Source organism: Gobius niger, assembly GCF_951799975.1.
Source record: "Gobius niger genome assembly, chromosome: 4".
Lineage (NCBI taxonomy): Eukaryota > Metazoa > Chordata > Actinopteri > Gobiiformes > Gobiidae > Gobius > Gobius niger.
The window spans coordinates 22,802,599-22,825,178 of record NC_136855.1 but is presented as its reverse complement, the minus strand read 5'-3'; the positions used below and the strand labels follow the sequence as shown (position 1 = coordinate 22,825,178).

General features: G+C 44.0%; 1 protein-coding gene across 1 annotated transcript in view; it reads right to left on the bottom strand.

Annotated features, from left to right (window-relative positions):
• The window catches only part of gse1b (Gse1 coiled-coil protein b), a 111,090-nt gene that overhangs the window by 61,075 nt on the left and 27,435 nt on the right, over nt 1-22,580 (bottom strand). The window contains exon 2 of the mRNA XM_079554949.1: nt 22,266-22,404. Within this exon, the coding sequence (XP_079411075.1) occupies nt 22,266-22,404 (139 nt within the window). The remainder of the gene's footprint in view (nt 1-22,265; nt 22,405-22,580) is intronic.

Below are 22,580 nucleotides of genomic sequence, written 5' to 3'. Positions count from 1 at the left end.
CTGAGGGGTTCAAAACAAATGTGATTGTATGTCTTAGTTGCGTAACACAATCCAATCAATTGCTTTTCTCTTTTGAGTGATCCTAGTATATACTAGCATGTGTGTGCGTGATCCGCACGCTATCAGCACCTAACAGGTGGAAGACTCAGGCTGCTCCTTTTGACAATGGTTCAAGAAACTAATAGCATTTCCACTCTAAAAGGTAGAGGAGGCTTGGCTGAGAGTTTGTTTGTACAGTGAACACAATTATACAAAAGGCCAAGTGAACAGATGAAAAGCAGGAACTCAAGCAGCAATAATAATAATAATTAAAATGTTTCGATAAAGAATACATTATGACTAATGTCATAGATGCCATTTGCTTTATAATCAGTTATATGCACTTGCCTGTAGCGTGTACGCACACGCGCACAAAGGCTTGTTAAGCTGGGAACTCCTCAGGCACTGTGCACTCCTGTGTGGTAGGCAGCGCATCCATTATGTATGCCCCACACACAAACACCGCGCCTCTTTACATGGGTCAGCTGCACATGCACACACACATTCGGCTACACAGCAAGAGAAATGCTAAGACACTCACAAGCAGCATAGTGGCCCACTGGCCACCTCAGGCTTTAGTCAAATGTCAGGAAACATTTCTCCAGGGATAAAAGTATAGCTGTACAGTACACAAATACACACAACAAGCAAGATAATAATACAACCGTATCTAGCGGCTTGAGATGGACTTGTATAGTGTATAGCGGGAGCTATTGTTCTATAGAGGCTTGATTTTCTCCAGAGCATTTTTGGGAATCCAGCACCTTCTTGCTGTAATGCACGAGCGCTAACCGCTGCACCACCGTGCCATTTGTAAAACAAACTGATTTACTCGGAGCTTGTCTGTCATCCCTTAAATAGCTGGACAAGGTACAGTATTATAGTGGAACAGTTCAATGCCAAGTGTTCAAATAAATACAAAACAAACAAATATTACAATATTACAATCAATGTATTTTGCAGTAAAAGATCACACATAGTTTCTTTTTGCACTTGTTCAGGCTGTTTGAGACATTCTCTGTCTCCTTTTGTGGTTCAGTGCACCTCTGTCTCCCATGTTTGACCTCACCTTTCTTCCCTCACCTTTCTTCCTCATCTTGTACGTCCTCTGTATCCCTCTCCTCCTGTGCGTGCGTGCGTGCATGTGTATGTGTGTGTGTGTGTGTGTGTGTGTGTGTGTGTGTTGTCAGTGTGAGGAGTGTGAAGGAGACTTGTGCTGCCCAGTGGGGTCAGAGGTCGTGTAGAGTCAGCCATTACCCTTTTTCACCGACACACACAATTCCTGGGCTTGGAGCCCAGTGAGGCATCTGCTGTCCAATAGACTGCCTTGTACAATAGCTCTGCCTAGGACACGCAGGGAGAGATAGGAGGGCCAAGCCATCCTGTATCTGTAGACTGTTTGACTGTGCTGACCCCAGGTCTTCTTCTCAGCTGTCTGTCATCTATAACAACTCCACAGCTCTCACTCCTCACCAATACACACAGCCAGGACTGAGGTTTCATTTATGTATCAACTCTGGCCGGTTTAGTGTACATAATACACAATTCATGCATATTAAATGTTGATGGCTTTGATAAAAGGGAAAATACAATGCAGTTAACTTTCTAATGTATAGTTTATGACAATGTCCTCTGGTCCCTGTATTGTCCTTGTCCACCTCTCCAACCCTACCCTAAGGAAATATCATTCCTGTCTTCTCTCCTACCCTGTGTGATGTTCTTCACTGCTCCCCATGGACCCGAAGAAAGGCCAGCTTAACATTGTAGCAGCTTGGCAACCAGGCGCTGAAGAGGGGGGTGTAAAAAAATTTAAAAAGCAGTGTTTTCCCATGAGCCTCTTCTTCCCTCCATCTCTGACCCCCGTCTCTGTGCCCTCTCCCAGTCTCTCTGATTCTCTCCTCTAAGCTGGCTGATGGCGGCGGGGTCGCGGACCCTGGCTGAGTGGAACTCATTACAGACTGCCTTCATTTCCATTCTGAGTGGGGCCTGTAGTGAGGCGCGCACCAGGGCATTGAGGTGCACTCACACAGGGAACAGGCCGAACACACTGAGCAAGACACCACTTATGAAGAGTGACGGCCAACAGAAACAGCCTTTAATACCCCCACAGAGAATAGGAGGCGAGGGGGAAGGGGAAGGCCAAGCCAGCATGCCAACCACAAAGAGAGGGATGACAAAAAAAAAGAAAAAATAATAGGACAAGGCAGAGAGCTAGGCAAGCTGTGGGGCTGACACAACAAGAAGGCTTATTTAATAAACATGAGCTGGAGCCCAGTGCAATCGAGTGCTACAACGGAAAGCTTATGCAGATGAGAGCCGACCTAATGACTAAATGGAGTGGATAGAGAAAAGAAAAGAAAAAAGAGGAGTGAGAGATTAAAGAGGGAGTGGAAGGCACAGGCGGGAGCAGTGTTTAAGTGTCTGTGATGGAGTGTAAACAGATGAGTTCCTCCGCTGTGAGCTGGAGAGAGAGATGCACTGTGCATCAGGCAGTCCCACCACTTTACACAACACTATCAAAGCTGTAACTTATGCAGTGCAAAGCTTCTATACAGCAACAGACAAAACAAACTAAATATATATATATCTTGTTATACCACTTTGTGCCATTGGAGGGAGAGGCAAGACAAGAGCATATTCTCACATCACAAAACAAAACAAAACAAAACAAAACAAAACAAATAATTGGGTTTTGGTAAGTTCAATTATTGAAAACAACTCATAATGTAAATAAATATTGTTTGGAGAGAGAATTTCAAAGTGTCTAAGTGGGAAATGCGTACGGTCTTTGGAAGAAAGAAAGCTGTTTACCTGGAACAGAGGATTACTGCACAACTCCCCATAGCATGTTGGAAGCTTTTAGGGTCTGGGACGGCTGGCCTCAAATCAGTTTAGAAAACAGTCACACCTCAGAGCAGCGCCAGTCGCCTGCTCCTATCTTACCCCTGTCTGTCTGCCTCTCTCCTTAAAAAAAACACATTCCCTTGAAAAATATGCCTCCACCTCTACCCCTTTCCAAAGGCATTCATAACATGCTTAAGTTTCCAAGCATAATCCATCTGACAGTTTTCTATTGCCAGGAGTAATGGGAAATGTTGATGCACTTTTTTTTCTTCTTATCAATAGACTGCTTTAAATAGACCTTTAATTTTATGTGTGTTTGGCCAATGTTGCGATGATTGAAGTGACCAAATCATTAGCATGCATATTCAATAAATATCCAGAAGCTTTTTGTGCCAGTCCCACATGAAATCACCAACAGATTTGTATTTATACACAAGCGGGTAAAGCTTGTTCCTACCTAGTTTGTCTGAGGACAATAAGAAACACTGCATTGAGATCAGAGAGGAGGATTCTGTGGGTGGACGCCAAACAGAACAACCCCTTGTAAAATGGGACAGTCTGTTGGCAGCATCACGTCTATGTTTTTTGCCATTGTGGGTAATACAGTAATTTCTATTCTTGTGTAATAAAACATTTGCATTCTTTACTTTTTCCTCTTGTCCAGGAAGCGTGGGTGGATGATTCTTTGTTTGTCTATTTGTGTTATTAAATCTGAACACGCAGCTGAAGCGATCTGGCAGAGCTGTGTGTGCCTCTCGGTATGAGTAGGAGTTTGGAGTAAATTCCACACTGAGTTTAATTAGCCTGCCTGGTGCTAGCGGGGCTGTGGTCACGCCGGGCCGTGGAGCGCTGAATGGGAGCAGGTGGCCTCTGCTACTGTGGGGACTCGGGGACCAGCCGCCTGAGCAGCGTGCGGCACTGGCCCAGGCGGATGGGGACACACCGCTTTACCTCGATGGCAAACTGAGGACACAGCCGGAGCGGGTGCCCATCTCCAGTACCGTGCGTTTTGGACACCGTCCCTTTTACTGTCACTTCTATAAGGACACAGTAGGGGTCTACCGAGGTCAGGAGCCAATAGTGTTATTGTGGTCGCAGGTTGGAGCAAAGTGGAGAAGGGCGGTGAGAGCAGGCACATGTCTCTACCATCTGTCCCAAGGAATATGAAGCCTTCCCGCTTCTCCTGTCTCCACAGTGTGCCATGACACTGGTTCTGTGACTGCCTTGTTGGCTCTAGGGCTGTCAGCCTGTCCATCCACAGCATTAGCTGAGCCGTCTGTCAGCCTCACCACCAGTCACAGTGCTTCTCTGTCTATCAGGACATCCCTTACACAATTTGCCTCTGGGCAAGTATAGTAAAACAACTTGATAGCACCTCCTTCATTATTCACACTGTACTTTACACCACAGTTGAGAGTGTTTTGTTTGTGCTTGTGAGCACCCCTATTTATTTCATCCACACACATTTCAATTTCGCTCCTTCCTCCCCCCTGGCCCCAGTTCAGCCAACCCAGGCATGCTAACAAGCTTTAGCTATGCACGGGCTATCATAAAAAACAGTCACCTCGTTTAGTGCCAACACTCACAAACAGCACTGAGAGAAATAAAACAATACCTCAAGCAAAGCACATCACAAGGGCTTGTTTCATTCAGTGCCAGCTACATTCAACTTCAAACAGGTCCTTCTTGTGCTTAATATGCTCTGTCTGCAGTCTGCCATCTTAAAAAGGGAAATGACTCGTACACAAAACAAAACAATGCAAGTGAGTTGAAGAGCACCTATGAAGACATGGAGGTTGTGCTGAAGGTAACATATTCTGACACTCTACTTGGCAACAGAAAGCAGTTTGGAGAAGCACTGCTAGCATAGCCTAGAGCCTTAACTCTGCTGGTGTGTGGAGTACAAAGTGATGTTTGAAATGCACAGAGACATGGGAGGATGCACTGACTCCATTTTGCATGCACATAAACAATCATATAAACACATACGTACACATGCTGAAAGCGCGTACACACACAGAGGACAGCCCAAACTCCTCCTGCCAGCCCTGCACCATCTGTCTCTCTGTCTGTGCTTCACAGCCGTGCCCAAACAGGGCCCCAACAGAGTCGGTGTGAAATTAGCTGCCTTTGTGGGGCTTTGTCTGCTTCTGCATGTATGTTTGCGTGTACTAGCACACTTGGTTAAGATGCGTATTTTGGAACATATTTGCTGTCAATCTGTCAAGCGGTAACCCATGTTTGAATGCCATTAAGACTCGTGTGCACGTTACAAAGGTGGCATGGAGAAGTGGGATCATCAAAACCCACAGTCAGGTCTAATTGGTATTTCCCCTAACCTTTCACCCCTGAACTACCGCAATGACCTTAACCCTTTATACGTTCTACCCACAGCAGCCGGTGTTTGTGCTGTTTACTCACCATTGTCCTGCCTCACTCTGTGAAAGCCTATAGCTCTGGTCAGCCAGACTTGCTCCCTGGGTGCTCTTTGATATCCACTCAGCACTGTGACCCCTGATGACCTTTGACCTGACCTGGTAACATGAAGCTTTAGAAATGCCTCAACCCCCCTCTCTGCTGCTAATACGTGATAAATCATGTGTACCATGACACTGTTGTGGACGCACACAGACACACACTTAACGCACACCAATGATCCAGCACCACATCATAACTGCACCCCTCGCATTAATAAGACCAAAGGTCAAAGGTCATTGACATTCCTCAAGGCTCTTGAATGGACTAAACCACAGTAAAAGCCACGTACATAGATGAATACACAGAGCAGAAGAACAATAGTTATTTAAAATTTAGCTAAATGTCAGCCAGGACCTTCACTACAACAATGCCAAGGATCAACATGGACGCTGGGATAAGGAACAAAATGTCATTAGACATACGTGATTTCAGGACGTGACCGAAAAGATCCTGTGGTCATTTGACTGTGTGGTCTCAGGCCGTCCAGGCTGTAGCCTGACTGTGAAACCATGGCTTCCTTCTGACAGATAATCATTGTATTCTTCTGTGCCACAGAGTCTTGGCTACGAGACAAACCGTCTGGCAAACACACAGCTTTACAGTACAGAGCTCAATCAAACGTCTCCCTGTTCTATGGTAAACACTCACACAGACAAACACTACCTCATAGACACAACACACCTCCACACGCGCACAGACACACTGCACGCAGATAGACGAGCCCAGAGCCAGCAAAGCCTAGCCCAGATTGATAACACCAAACAAATCAGTCTGTCGATCCCCCTGCTGCTTCCAAAAGCACAGCTTCATCAACTGTGACATTTTGATTGTTGCATACTTTTCTTACCTAATTGATTTAGCAGCGCTGTAATTCAAATGCCATTAACACTGTACACCGGATGATTTTGGCCATAACTCCTGCATAGATGAGCAATAAAGTCAGCACCCTTGACAAAGGAAGAGAACTCTGCTGCACTGAACAATGCACCCTCTGCTGGCAACACAAGGTAAAAGCATTATGCTTCATGCACCACTGGCTCTCCATGAGAAAATAAGAAACACGAAAGTCAACAATAATAGGGCCCACTGCTCTTCAAAGACACACAGAATTTCCAAAAGAGAAACACTTCCTTGTTAAATACATACATACGTGTCGTATTCCAAATGAATAGGTTGTCAGTGTACATGTACATGAGACAGACATCAGTCAAGGGTGGGAATAAATGAAGACTAAAAACAGGAAATGTGTTATATAAGCCCAGCCGGGATGTTGTGTGATTTCAGAAGTGCGTCTAAGCATGTGTGTGGCTGATCACTCACCCTCAAAGCCACCTCTGGACCTTGCAACAATCATCCCTTTGAGGCGCTGGGCCTCAGTGGCCCCTGGGTGACTAACAGGATTAGAGGAAGCAGTGTTAAAGCAGAAGGAGGTCCCTTCAGCGGGTCATCAGGAACAGCACTCCACCTCTGCACATGCCCTTGGACGATGGCAGCACAAACCTGACATTAATGGTACGTTTCTGTGACTATGAGACACATTTTGTGTCACATTAAGGTGATCATGTCCTTGTTATTGCAGAAAATATCGTGTAATGTGCAATTGAATGGATGTGCACAACCTACAGGTCCCGAACAGGCCATTTCATGCCTTATGCAGCTCAAATGGTCAATCACTAATACATTTCGGGAGTCTCTAATCTTGTAAATGTGGTCTGGAAATAAGACTAACAATTCTATGTGCATACATCAAATTGAGGCATGGAGACAGTGAGATAAACAAAGAAACAGACAAATACTTAAAAACAAACTATTTACTATTAAACAGGTTCTCTCTGCTTATCATCATAGCAGGCTCTTCTAATACCCTGCGTTCTAACCATAACGAGCCAACACATTTGTTTTTATTAAAACCCACACATGCAGTCTCCGCCAGAAAATGAAACACCAACTCGTTCTCTTGCCCCCCACTGCGCTGATTAACAAAGGTCAATTAGCAATTCTAATTTCCATATTTAATAAGTCCCCTGTGGTGATGCTCTGTGACCTGAGCTTTGACAATTGGCTCTGTCTCTCTCCTCAGCTCTATCCCTGCCTCATTCCCTCTCTATGTCATGGTCTTGTGCTCTTCCCATCGCCTACGTCATTAAGGATACTTCTTCTCTCCGCTTCCTCCTCCTCCATCAGCCCCTCCCAGCATGTCATCTTCCTATCCTCCACAGCCCCCACCTCCCCACATATCCACTGCACCGTCCCCTTCCTCTTCTGTCCCTCCAAATCTGACGAATGCCTCCCCTCATTAATCTTGATGTTTTTCCTCATGCTGTGTTCTTCTACGGGCCTTCAAACCTCTCACTAATTGCAATTAATCACAGAGGGAAACAGATGCTGGGAACAAAGGCAACCTGGAGGGGGGCATGCGTCTCTACATGTGTCTAGATACTGCGGATGTGTGTGTGTGTGTCTGGGCTCAGATGTACAACAAGGTGGATATGATGAGGCTGTCACACCGCACACACAGATCTAATGGTGCCCGCCGCAGCCCACAGTGAACCGCCAGGGCTGTGTCAGCGGTTAGAGTGAGCACGTGCTTAAATACAAGAGATATTTGCATGTCACCTCACCTTGTCATAGCATCTGTCTGTGTGTGGCAATGGCATCGCAAGCTAAAGAGGACACACTGCGTTAGATAGTGGCACAACTACGGCAAATATAGAGAGGATTTGAAGTGAGTCAGGAGTAAAGAGAGAGATCAGTCAATTTATTTGACTCTGTGCGTAACTACAAATCAGAACAACGCCACCCAAGAAGTGACTTCCTGTTTCGATCCTGCACGCCATAATAAAAGCACACAGCTCGTCTAATTGATTAGTTTAGCAGGTACTTGTAACATTACAAGAATATAATCAAATACACACATTTGAAGTCTGTTGATTTGTCTGTTAATGGCTAGGCAGAAAGAAAGTTGAACTAATGAACTGCTGAACTAATGAATAAGATGGTGCTTTCATTTTGGTGTGCTGGATCAAAACCGGAAGTCATTTCTTGGGCAGCATTGTTATGATTTGAAGTTATGCACAAAGTCAATTACAAATTGTGGAGCATATCCATAATTCTAAGGGCATGAGCTAAGCCAGGTGCTAAATAACAATTAGTGCATGCTACAAATTTGGTGTGTATTGTACAAATTTGTTATTAGTGGCGTACATCTGATGTTGGTTAGCCCAGGGGCTGAACTCACAATCCCCCTGTAGTAAAACAGGAATCATACAATATCAAGAGTAAAACTCTCTGCAAAACACTGGCATTGGATCTATCTTGAAGCTGTGAAGTCAAGATCAGAGCTACAATGTATGATAGTTGAGGTGTGAATCTTGAATAATAGATTGGGGCGCACTTGATTCAATAATCCTATTTTATTAACCCCAAAGGAAATTCAAGATGGCTGCTTTTTCGGTTTGCAACTATCTGTGGCTGAGTCTTTCTGCATTTTGAATTTAACATTTACCTATGAGAAAAGATTTCAGATTCCAGATTCTTTCAAAACTGTCAAACATTTCCATAAAGCCTTTTTGTATGTTGCAGTTGATTACAGAAGAACTGGTGGTGTCATTTTATCCAAGAGAGCATAATCACAGTCTTATTCACTTCCTCTCATTATTTCTCCCTCTGCCCCTTTCTCTCTTTTTTTTTTTTTTCAGCTGCTTGGAGAAGACGCCACCAAACAGCTCAGTGCAAACACACAAACACACACACTCAAAGGTGCTATCAGTAAGTGTTGGGCTGAATCAGAACCATTCCATGTGTGTGAGAGAGCCACTATTATCCATCACAGCTATCTGCATCACTTATCAGTGGCAAAGAAGTGCTGAATAAAAGGCTCGAGGAGGAACAGAGACACTCAAAACAAAATGAAGAAGAAATGAAAAGAGCCCCAGCAGTCGTATTTTTCCGCTGGGTGTACACAAAACAACGGAAAAACAGAAAGCATATGGCCACGTTTTAACACGAGCCAAATCCACTGTAGGATGCACGCCGAATGTCCGTCACAATAGGCTTCAGCTGTGGCGCAGATAACAGACTCCGGCTTATTTTTCTACCATCACTCGAAAAAGGATCACTCTAAGTAGCTTTGAGCCGCCGCATATGGGGCATTGTGACAATAATGAAATCAAGCTGATCTGATGTGTTCTACGGGATTAGCACAATATGGTGACCCCCGCGTAACCTGAGGCACGCACTGTCACAGAGTGCAACTGTGAGATGCGGCGGCTTTAGCAGAGGGGCGGGGGGGGGGGGGGGGGGGGGGGGTGGGGGGGGGGCGTATAAAATGACTATATCGTCTCACAATTTCAGGACAAAAAGAAGGAAGGCCTGTGTCTTTAGGAAAACACTATGAGCCTTTCTGCAAAATGAGTCTTGTATGAGTATTACAAACCACAATTACTCATTCAATTACATTCCCATAACAATACGTCAACTCACAATACTGCAACCCATTTTAGAAACCAAGAAGCAAAACAGGACTGGTGTATTTATCTTTACTACCAATACCACTTGTTTTAGGAAGTTTACTGCTAAGTACACAGCAAATACGCAAGCAAACACATCAGCCACAGCAGGCGTCAGATCTGAAAACTACTTCTACTGCTAACTTCTATTGTTTAGCCTAGTACTACAAGATCAGCACACTTCTCATGTTTTACTCATTTACAAACTGTATTGATTGAAGCTCATTAGTAGTTATCCGTGAATGGCGAGACTACGGTTTGCACTCGACTTGTTTTAACTTGTACAGCGCCAGTCCAAGGTTAGTTTCTCTACAAAATGAGCCTGATGATGAATTAGCAAAAACAAACAACAAAAAAAGCTCTTCGTTTTGAGGATATGCGGAGGTCTGCGCGAGTACAGTTTTTTTGCTTTTGTATTTCAAGTGTCAATGAGTCACTGGTAATGACAGCGGTGTACTGTATATACACAGCCAGGCTCCACCTCTGCTTCTCAGCCGCTACATCTGTCACTGCCGCTGTCACACTTCAAAGCCCTAGGCATATTGCTCCGTTTTTCATTTCTAGTGCTCGCAAGGTGGGAGGAGATCTTTACAGAGAGCCTGGAGGAAGCACTCTTTAAAAAAAAAAAAAAGTCTTTACTGTTCCCTTCCTCACAGTCTTGCAACTTCAAGATCCAACAAAGCTTTTCTCTAAAACACATCCCTACATCCTACATCACACTCCCATGATTGTTCCCTCCCAGTAGGCACCACTCAGGCTTTATTCATTTTTTATGCATCACCTCCTGTGAGTCTATCGCAAGCAATCGGCGCACTTAACCCATTACGCTAGGTAACGCACCCTTTCGATGGCCGCTCCTTGCCTAAGATAAATTATTAACTTCCTCCACATCCCGCTATTTATCACTGAGCCCCATCGAGCCAAACAGGGGGAACCATTGCTCATATCCATGGCAACAAGGCCCCATTTGTGTGGCGGTTGGATGCTGCTGATGATGAGGGGAATGATGAGGAGGAGAAGAAAGAGAGAGGACATGTAATACCTGCTTTTATCACGCTTCCTATTGTTCGCATCAGGCTCTCCGCTGCACACTTGATTTCCCCTCGCCTTTCATTTCATCCCTCTTTACACACTGTCTACGTGCCAGTCTTTCTCCCTGCTCCTCTCGCCTTATTCATGCCACTCGGCCCCTCTCGTCTTGTCGGGGATGGCAGCGCGACGGGTAATTAGATCAGAGCCTTTCTCTTGTCTCCATGGAGATGAATCATACAGTGCGGGTGACAGTCTGAGCCTTAGCACGGCGCACTAACCTAATCACAGCGTTTGAACCGAGGCCAGAGCAGAGCGTAACCTAATAATACCAACATGAACCTGCCCTGACCTGCGCACAACGGGGCGGCAGGCATGGGCTGCTTTGACACACCGGGTCGCATCCCACAATGCACTAGTGTCGGCGTGTGTCAGCGCAAGTGTGGGGTGGGGGGAGCCACAGGCCTCACAGGTGTCCTAATTCATGAGCAATCGCAGCTCATGAATAATTAAAGACCAGATTCAAATGTGCTCCTTTGATCATTTACATTCATGTCTAACAGCATTAATTAATCAAACAAACCTTTTCTTTATCCCCGGAGGAGCACAAAGAGAGAACACACAAAGATGCACGCATTGCAACCAAGAACGAGGAAAAAGAGAAGCACATCGTAAACAAATTCACTAATCACATCATTTAGCAACATCTGAGGAGACAGAAATATATGTGCCGCTGAGTGCCAGCCATGCAGACGGGTTAGCATGCCTCAGTCTGAGGGGCTCGCTTAGCTTGCAATACGAATATCTGATAAAACTGTCAATTTGAGTTACCAATGCGTTAATAGTGTTGACAATGTCTTCCTTCTTCTCATTGTAGCAATGTCACTTAGCCGGTTTTAACTTGATACAGGTTTGGGAAAGGTATGGGATTTATCGGCACAGGATTTTATTTGATGCACACTTTGTTTTTCTAGAAGTGGATTAGCAATTATTTAAAGGAATAGGCCACCGTTTTCCATACTGAGATACATTCTTACCTGAGCTTAGACAAGTTGATACGCACCTGCCTTTGCACCGGTTTCTGTGCGTGCCTGTGGAAGAGCTTGGTCGCTTCTAACACTACCCCGTTTGGAGCCATAGGAAAACACTGGGAGAGGCCAAATGCTAACATCATCTTTGGTCTTTTTGTGTGACTGAGCGCACACCGTTTTTTTTCCCATACTGAGATATATTCTTACCTGAGCTTAGGCAAGTTGATACGTACCTGTCTGGTCTTTGTGTCCGTGGAAGAGCGTGGTCGCTTCTAACTTCACCCCCGTTTGGAGCTATAGGAATATGCTGGGAGAGGCCAAATGCTAACAGCATCTTTAGCCTTTTTGCGTGACTGAGCAAACGCACAAAGACCAGACAGGTACGCATCAACTCGTCTAAGCTCAGGTAAGAACATATCGCAGTATGTAAAAACGGTGGCCTGTTCCTTTAAGAAGTAAGAACATCTAACGGGTACAGGGCCTTTCATTGTAAGCATTTCTTGAAATAGCATAGTCAAATTGTTTCTATCACTCCTTATACTACATTTAACCATTTATTCCTAGATATATGCAATTAAATGTTCCTGATATATCTCTATATCCAAATGGGTATTCCTGTTTACTGCATGATATTTGCTGGACTCATATCCTACTAGAAAATTCAGGTTCTTTTGCACAGTATTGTACTATGCACAAGGCGTTAGGATGTGTTTTTCCTGTTAGGGCTCAAAACAGATGGTTCCTAATTGCTCTGATGGATAACAGGAACACACACACAGACAGACAGACAGACAGACACACACACACACACACACACTTGTGCAGAAACTGATTGGGATTTCATAGGCTCGCAAGAAAAAGCACCTAATAAACAGCCATCTCTGCTCTGCTGCCACTTTTACAGCAGCTGCATCATAGACACAGAGACAACTTAAACAGTGCAGGACAGAGCAGCTCCTCCCTGTCAGTCCAAACACTTCACAGCTGGAGTTCCCTTTCTTTAACCTGTCGCCTCGCCCAAAAACTCCTCTTAATAGGACTGTTTGCATGCAGCGCACACTTGTAGAACCCGACTCGCTCCTCTGCCATCAGCGTCTGCTCAGTGACGGAGGGAGGCACATTTGACTTATAGTGGATATCAATATTTCCAGCACAAAGGGGGGGCGGCTGGTGGGGTTTCTTTTAGGACGCCTCGTAAAGCCAAATGATAGTTGGAGGAGATGTGACTCTGCGAATAAGAGACGTAAAGAGGAAAAGCGAGGGGCTGTTAACATGATTGCCGGGGGCCGTAAATAACAGGTACAGATAGATGGGCAAGGCTGTGATTTCCGATATATGTGCGCGCGCAGAGAGGAATTAACAACTCACCTGCTGTACGTCGTGTTTGCTTTGGAAAGATTTACGTTTGGATGCAAAATGTGTATCATCCGCCGCCGGGATTTATGCTAACTGCCAATGTCCCGAGTGTCTAACGCCGAGCTGTAAATAGCGGTCTGTCTCAGCTGTCTATAAACCTGTCACCTATATGACACTCTCAAGCGCCCGCAACAGGGGAGAGAGAAGGCGGCCATTAAAGTATCACTCTACGCCAGGAGGGGTCAGGGCATGTGTCACGCTTTTGGCATTTAAATGTTATAGTAGAAGTACAGAGCGTAAAGGGCAGTGCAACTGTAACATGTATGATGATGTTAAACTGAGGCGGATACTGCGTTATTGTTTTACACACCTTTCTATTGTGTCTTTTAAAGGGTCCATGCTCTGCTTTAAGCCTTGTTATAACCAAGTGCATTTTCTCCAGCTCAGCATTACCCAAATCTAAAAGCGTTCAGCCAATAGGCCAGTGTAGCACCTCATTTGAAAGCTAAGACCTAGAAAACTCATTTAAAAATTTTCATTGCGTTTTTGTTGTGGTCACTTCTTTGACATTTCTTTTCATTGCTTTTTCATCACTTTGTTGCCACTTTTCTATTGCTCTTTTGTCACATTTTCATCACATTTTCAACCCTCTTTTGTTGTATTTTTGTCACTTTTTTGTCACTTTTTCATCCAATTTTTGTCACATTTTTGTCACTTTTGTGTCACTTTTTGTCACATTTTCGTCACTTTTTGGTCACATTTTTGTATTTTTTTCATCAAATTTTTCAGTTAATTTTTGACACTTTTTTGTCACATTTTCATCACTTTTTCATTACATATTTTTTGTCACTTTTTTGTTGATTTTTCATCTAAATTTTTGAAACATTTTTACACATTTTTGTCACTAGTTTTTTTCAAGAAGTTTTTAGATTTGGGTAAAGCAACACTGGAAACATGTCCTCGTTTCACACGGAGGTTAAGAGGTTAAAGTCCAGCGAGAAGAGAACTAGATAATACTCGAAACATTGGACCGTCAAATACAGAAATCTCCAGCTCAGTTGTTTCATTTCAGCCCTTTAAAAAGCTACAATGAGTGAAATATCATACGCTCTGCTCAAGTGTTTTTACAAGCCCAATGCATGCATAAAAAGAACTTCAAACAACCATAACATAACATGATTTAGTTGAAAACTCATGAAGTATATTTACAAAAGAATCCAATGCGCTTGTCTAAAGATAGATCCCAATAAAACCCTTTCTCATGTTCTTAACAACAGCCATCTCTGGTTCTCTGCTTTCAACACGTACGCGCACACTATCACACACTTGCTGACTGAGGTGCTTGAAAATGGGGTCAAAGAGTCAGCGTTTAACCAAGATGAGAATCAATAGAGCCTTGAGTGTTGGTGCACCTCTTGCCCCTGCCACATTTCTGAGGTCCCCCCATCTATCTCCATCCTCTCTATGCTTCTGTTCCTCTCAGAGCCTACACCACAACAGGGTATGTGGGGAAGAAGAAGAAAAAGGCCTATATGAATGCGGGTATACAATGCAAACAACTCTGCTATATACGCCAATCAGGAAGTACTGTCTGGACAACTGTTTTCCCTCTACTGTAGGAGATCTGTGGTGAGTGACTCCGACTCGCTGGCACCCCGCTAGCGTTTGCCTGGATGTGAGAGGCAGATGAAAAGGGAACAAGGCGGCGACAGATCGACAAGCAGAGGAGAGAGGCAGAGCCAACGTGTAAAGCACAAACTGCTTTCTTCCCTGCTTGGGAGCATCTCATTTTTTCTCATTAGGGGGAACTCAACTAAGCTCAGAGGATAAAAGCAAACACTGATAGCTGGTATTTCTCTGCTCGCTCCTTTTTTCCCCGCAACCCCCCTCTTGCGCTTTTTACTCCCACTGTGCGCATGCCACCTAATTAATTACACCCTACCATCACATTGCTGCAACAACCACTGGCGGCTAATTAGCAGCATGCCTCAATCATGACCCTACTTCAAGGGTCCTGGATGTGACTGTGTGACTGTGTGACTGTGTGTGTATGTGTTTGACAAGGACAGGCTCACAGGCTGAAACACGGAGGACGGCTGCTGTGTGATAAGCCGCTAAGACAGAGGACTACACAAACTACGAGCAAAGAACACTCTCAGGCAAAAGCAGTACAAATCTCATAAACTGTTAAGAGAGATTCTACTGTACTGTATATTAGCACGTCAATAGACGAGAGTGTATATTTAGAAAGTAAAGCTCTTCCCGGCAGTATTTTTTTCAGTCACACAAGTGCAACACCTTCAAGCATCACACCAGGATATATGTTTAATGCTGGTCACAAGCTGAGATGAAAAGAGTTGTATCTAGATTGGCCATTCAGTAAAAAAACTTTTAGCACTCAATTATTAACAGCTAACCAAGTGCTAGTTGCTAGCTCTTATTTGGTGTTTATAATGCATTAATTTGTCATTATTTTTGCATAGCCTTATTCAACATCTCACTAGCTACTAACTAACAATTTCCCATTTATTAATTTTTAACTCTGCATATTCAAATCTAAAACGTATCGACCATAGAGCAGGAGTGTAAGAACCTTTTTCACAGTATATTGACATGTATCAGACATGGAGGGCCACAGATCAGTGGTCAATGCATTCAAACGTTCAAGGCGAGGCAAATTTATTTATACAGCACATTTCATGCACCAGGCAACTCAATGTGCCTCACCGCAACCCCAAAAACACAATAAAAACACAATAAACTTCTTTTCTGCGCGAAAGAAGGTGGGTCTGGCCACACATGGTAAACAAGTGTCTGATTGGCGGCTGAGGCCTAGCCGACACCAATCACGACCGTCACAGAGAAATGACAAGGTTACGTCACTCGCTGCACCACTATGTTGTTCAATTAACATTAACATTAGCTAAAACTTATCATGGATGAAGTCGTCGAGGATTTTGCCTTCGCGTTCTCCACGTGAGTTTATATTCAGTTCATATTTTGTGACGTGGACTACAGCTGTCGTCACGTCTGCTAATTGCTAATTGGTTTATTTCACTGACAATGTGTGAGCGCTAGGCCCGCCCGTTCAAACTGCTCCAATCGCTCCGTGACCAGACTAATTCCCTGCGTGGAATGGACAGTACGGCAGAGCCAGGCAAGGTCGGTCTCACTGAGGCTGTTTCACACTTTTACTGCATGTAACTTAAATGAAGCCTCACCGTGTTTCGAGGTGACTCTGGGATCAACCAAGAGACCCCTCCCTCAGCGCCCATATGGCTGTACCATGTCAGCTATATACTTTGGTGCCCGATCATGAAGAGACTTGTACACAAGCAGAGCTATTTTAAAATCTATTCTCTGAGCGACATGAAGCCACTGCAGCGACCCGAGCACTGGACTAATATGGTCGTATTTCCTGGTTCTTGTCAGGACTCAAGCAGCAGCATTTCGAATATACTGCAGCTGTTTAACAGCTCGTTTAGAAAGGCCAGTGAGCAGGCCGTTACAATAGTCTAATCGAATGGAGACAAATGTATGAATTAATCTCTCCAAGTCTCACAATAAATGTTAAATGTGGAATTATTAAAATTGCATTAAAAAGACCCTGTCTGGCGATGTGTGGCAATAACACAAGAAGTCTGAGGGCCACAAAAAATTGGTCTGAGGGCCGCATTTGGCCCTCAGACCGGCAAGTAGCAGGTTAATACAATAATAATAACTCTCGATAAACAGTGACAAATCTTATCCAAGAAAACAAATCATACTCAGCCTAATTTGTGCCTAATTGCCTCTTAATTAAGTATTTGTAGCTGAGAATATGTTCCCCTTTCTTAAGTGATGTGGAAGTATTAGTTAGTAGCTAATAAGATGTTGAATAAGGTCTTGCAAAATAAGGACTAAATAAGGACTGATAAATACCAAATAAGCTTATGAACCATCAATTGGTACTGTAATTAGCATTTAGTTAGCTGTTAATTAGTGAGTGCAAAAATATAGTGTTACCAAACTTACAAGCAGCAGAAGTAGCAGGCAAGTGTTTTTGTATCTGCATATGTTTATGGTAATTGTGGCTCAAATGGAAGTTCAAATTTATAAGGACAAGCCAGATCTCCATCTATGTTCATTGACTTGAAAAAAAAAGTGAATTAAATCTAGCCAATAAGAAGTGGTGTGAGTAGAAAATGAGGATGGAGTAGCTGAGCGCGCTGAGGTGACAGACAGATGCTGGATAGACGAGGGGAGGGGTATTGTGATGGACCGTGGCAGCCAGGCTGGAGCCACACAGGCTGCTGGGGAGTCCCGTCTACAGAGGCCTGCACCCTGCTCACGTCCGTGTCAATCCCTCCTGAGCTGCACTGAGCCTGACCAGACCCCTGTGCTACTGCAGCGCTCCACCCGGCTCTGTGCTCACACCAAGTCTCTCAATCACATCAGCAGAAAGACACGAAAAGACACGCAAACTGCAAGCCATATACAGCGCATGCAACAAGTCACGGCTGAATAGCAGAGGCTGGAGTGTTAATCTCTTTAGTGCTTGTGATTACATTACACTCACGGTCATAATAGTCCTCACCCAGGTCAAACACAATCACTCCGTTCCACACACATTACAATTCAAGATTGTTTCAATCTCAAAATTGCTTTAGGTTATATAGAACAAGATCTCCTACATAATACATTTTCTAAAAAAAATGCATTGTAGACGTATAAGATGTATTCAGAGCAAACAAATATAATTACATGTACATTTGAAACATATTTGTGTTCTTTGTATTCTGTTTGATGTATCTGCCTGTCTTATTTAAACTGCAGCATCACATATTTTAGCAAAGTTTTTAGACAAATCTAAAGGGCTACTACTTTTTAAACTTTTTACACAACATAAACATCCTATATAACATTATACATTTATTATGATGTAGGCACTGAGTGAGAGGACAGAGTGAAAGTGAAAGAGTGCACTAGTAATGGGCCAACAGCGAGTGAGGAGGCCATGTTCACTGTCAGCCATTAACACGGCAATGACTAAATAATTCAGTGCACACTGTCACCTCACACAGTTCGGATCTAACTGGGGCCTGCGTTAGTCTGAGGATGTGATGCCTGTGGGAGGAGAGCGCTAAATAATGAGCTCTGTAATGCCACCCTGTGGCCAGCTTGTGTAAGATACCAATCTTTATAATACTGTGCCAGCTGAAGGCTACAGGCTCTCACAAAGTGGAGATCTGTTATGAAAGATAATAAATAACATGTAATGTGTTTGCATCAATGAAAACGAGACGCTTAGCAGCTGAACCAACAACGCGCTCACCTGGACTCATTTACAAGTTCTTTATTTGTCCAAGTGCTGTTGATAAGGAAACAGTGAGACAGGTGTTCAGATGACATACATGTCAAGACACAGTCACAGGAGGAAAGGTAATTGGTGGAGACTGAGGAGGAGAGGTGTTTTTGTGAGAGACACACAGAAGAAAGAGGAGGGGGACGCATGTGACTGTACAACCCGTAACTTCACTGACAAGCTTTATTACTGTCCCACCTGCTGCGAGACAGCAAAAAGCACTTAGCCCCAGTCAAGTGGCCTGACACTGGAGGACAGTTTGAAAGTGAGGCAGAGTGGGATCGAAGAGCAGGACAGAAAAAGGGTATCAGCTGTGGAGACAGGGGGGCTGATGGTTACACGGATTATTAAAGTCATATAGAGCAAAAGATAAAAGCAGATAAGTAGACAAAGATGATATGAAGGAAAAACAAATGTGGAATCAATTGTTGACATATATCTTTTATGATCAATCAACTGATCAACAATCTTTGAGGCTTTTCTTTGTTAAAACATATGAACCACGTTTCCCCAAAGCATCCAAACCTGACTGTTACACCAGTTTCCTTGTAACATTGTGTCGTCATTAATGATCATTTCTGTAAAACCAACCACAGTCAGCTGTAACTCTACACAGGTCGTTAAATATAGAAATGGATGTTGAGTACAAGTGATCCATGCCAAGAGGTGTGTTTTACTGTATTTTCTGTATGCACACTTTTAAAAGATGTTATTTTACTTTTCTTGTTGTAGTTCTTCTGATGTAGAAGGAAATAATTAAGTGATTGTAATGAGGAGAGCTTTATTACTTCCTGCATGCTGACAGCTCACATCTATTAGAGCAGCAGTCTGCTGATGTATCTGCTGATGAGCTATGGCCAAGTAATGACGTGCTTCACTGCCTGTGAATCTATAGGTCTGCCTCTAAGTCTCTCTGGCTCCACGGCTCTGGGTGGAAAACCACAGTCACTAAATCAAACCCATCCGGGGAAGAGAGAGAATGAAAAGAAAGAGGGAGAGGGGCCTAACAGCTCGTTCTTCAGTCTTTCCCAGACTGGAATGTGTTGGAAAGTGTACAAATCAACCAGCAGTGACTGCACAATAAGGTCAGTGTGACCAGAGAGAATCACTGACACAAGCGCACAAACAAACAGGTTACCCGCACAGAGAGTGATTGAGTGAGGGCATAACCCCGTGCCCACCCTGTGAGCAGCTAATAACTATGGCACGGGGCCAAACCCACTGTCTCCTGACTAATTCCCTCCTGCTCGCCAGGACTGGCGCCACTCTGTAGAACAGAGGCCTGTTTCTTCCCAAATCCTGTGATCATTGCATTAGTAAATTGCTCAAATAGATGGACGTAGAGACAAACACAGGCACACAGACCCTGCGGTCCACTTCACTCCAAAGAACAGATGTAATGGCCAAGACAATGGGAGCACTATTAATTAATACTTGTTTGCTGATAATAGCTCCACTCACTTAACACACACACACCTTAGTGCCTCGCTGTTGGGCTGGAAAAAGAGGGCTGTGGGGTGGCACTCTGCCAAATGTACTGCTGCCAACAGAGTGCACCGGGTCTCCAGCGGCATTTACACTGCACAGACACACACATATGCACACACCAACAACACACTTCCATCTGCTGTGCTTCAGAGCAGAGGCAAGCTTGTCACTGTCATGTGACGTTATCCCACCCTCCTGCTCCCCATGCTGAGGGGGACAAAGAAATAAAAAAGAGAGGGCTGAGGGGTTAGCAAGCAGTGGCTTTCACTTCAGCTTCCTAGTAAACCCCAGTCTGTCAACAGACATCACTACTATCGCCACAGTTATCTTTCAGCTCTATCTATAGTGCTGGATGAATGGACCTGGCATTTCAAGAGCCAATATTATACTGTGTGATGTACTGTACTGTATATAATAGAATAAACATCTAAGTAACTGATCTGAGGCTCGTCCTTTACCTGAAGTAAACAGTGGTAGCTCTTTACCTCCTGTGAACAAGCTCTTCTTTGTGTCTGAGCCAAAGCTTTCACTAATGCTTTCATTGATGGGTAATTGTAATTGTATTGAGTTGGCTCTTAGCCAAAGTCTAACATGTTAGGCACTGCCAGCTGTATTACTACACTTCCTGATCTCATGACAGTTGCAACAGACAGGTACATAACAACACAAACATACTCATACACCCAATCGTTTGTGTACACTTTGCATAGACCACTGGTTCGAGAACTTCAATTCAAGCTGACCATTGGGTCATTAACATTAAATATTCATGCATGCACAATTTACACCCTGCAGACAGCAGACCATTGAAACAAATTGACACACGGTACATTTTTTCTGTCTTATAGCATGAAACTGCTTTTTGTAGGTGTTGCAATAGTATGCGATTAATGATTCAAACATAAAAGTCCTGATCTTGAATGATAGTTTCTCTATGGTAGTTTTAGTGTGTCCCGTGCTACATTTCTGGGCTGAGGGAAATGGCCCATGTCATGTCAGTGTGAGCAGCAGCAAGAGGCACATGATGGAGGGAACACTTAAATAACTCATGAATAGCCTGTTCTGAACCTCGAACCACTGAGAAGAACAGCGCCTGTTATAATGGAGGATATATGTCCCTGCAAACCACGGCTCGGTGCTGTGTTTAGTCATGGGACAGACAGTGCTGTGGTTGAGCTGTGAGCGAGTACTAAATGAGGTTTGGTAAACGTGAAGAGGGGCCTCGCGGCTAAACAGAAACAGCCAGAAGGCAAAAGGCACAAAATAATAGACAAGAATCAAGACGCAGGCAGGGCGAAGACGCAGGTGAAGAAAGTAGATTTGTGGTAGAAATATATGTTTATACCTGCAGTATACTCTATAAAGGCAGTTTGTGGTGTGCTGATAAGAGCCAGCATTTTATATTAATGCACTGAGCTTCAAAACCCACAGCAGAGAGAGCGTCCCTTGGGGCACTCTCACACATGTCACTTGTGCGTTTTTTGCTTTTGTGTCTGCTTCCTCTTGACATCTCCCACTTCATCTTCCCATCTCTCCTCATAATTATTACTGTTTGTCGCCAACACTCATGCAAGCAGCTTATTCACCATTAAACTTTGACAATACAAGTAGACTCACACAATTTTCTGAGCGCCTGCCTGTCTGCATGTACGTGTGCATCACAATACTACGTCAGTTACTGTGAGTATAAAGCTATTTGCGTCAGGGTTTTGTGGGCAGGTGTGGTTTGCTCTTGCTAAGAAGTAACAGCAGTTGCTAGCAAACAATGCAGGGGAAGAGAAAGTAAATTTGCAAAACAAAACACAGGGAAATGATTGTTATCTCCTCGGGCCTACGAGTGCCGTTTTGCAGCTTGTGGAAATGTCACGAGACACCGAGCAAACATTACAAGTGTGAGAAGGTCACTGACAAAACACACCACATTGTCGAAACGAAGAGCTGTGTTAAGTTACAGCAGAACAAGGTGTAATAAATATGACAACGGAAACAAAAGCAGAGTGGTTTAAGAACCGGGGACCTGTTCTTATCCTTTTTACTCAGAGTTTCCTGTGTTGCCAAATAGCAGGGTTAAGAGGACAGCAAATGGGAGTAGTGATAAAGACGACATTGCGAAAGAAAGCCTTTTGTAATAAAGGCGGGGCTACTCACTGGAAGGTGAACGTTCACTTTTCTCTGTCTCTGAGGTCAACAGTGTGGATCGGGAAGGAGTGAGGTCTGCGGCTGGTTGTGAGGACCCTGAACCACGATCAGCCTGTCTGCCGGAGCCGGACGGGCTTTCAGTGATGACCTGCAGATCAAGGATGTGTGGATGAATACATAAAAACACAGATATTAAACATTTGTCTCAAAACTAAACACTGGTGGCATTTGGTGAAAAAAGCATGTGTTGTTTTGCTTTGATTACAGGTAGCCACTTATCAATATGGTTGTTATCTAATACTGAGAGTGATCGGTTTCCCTCTG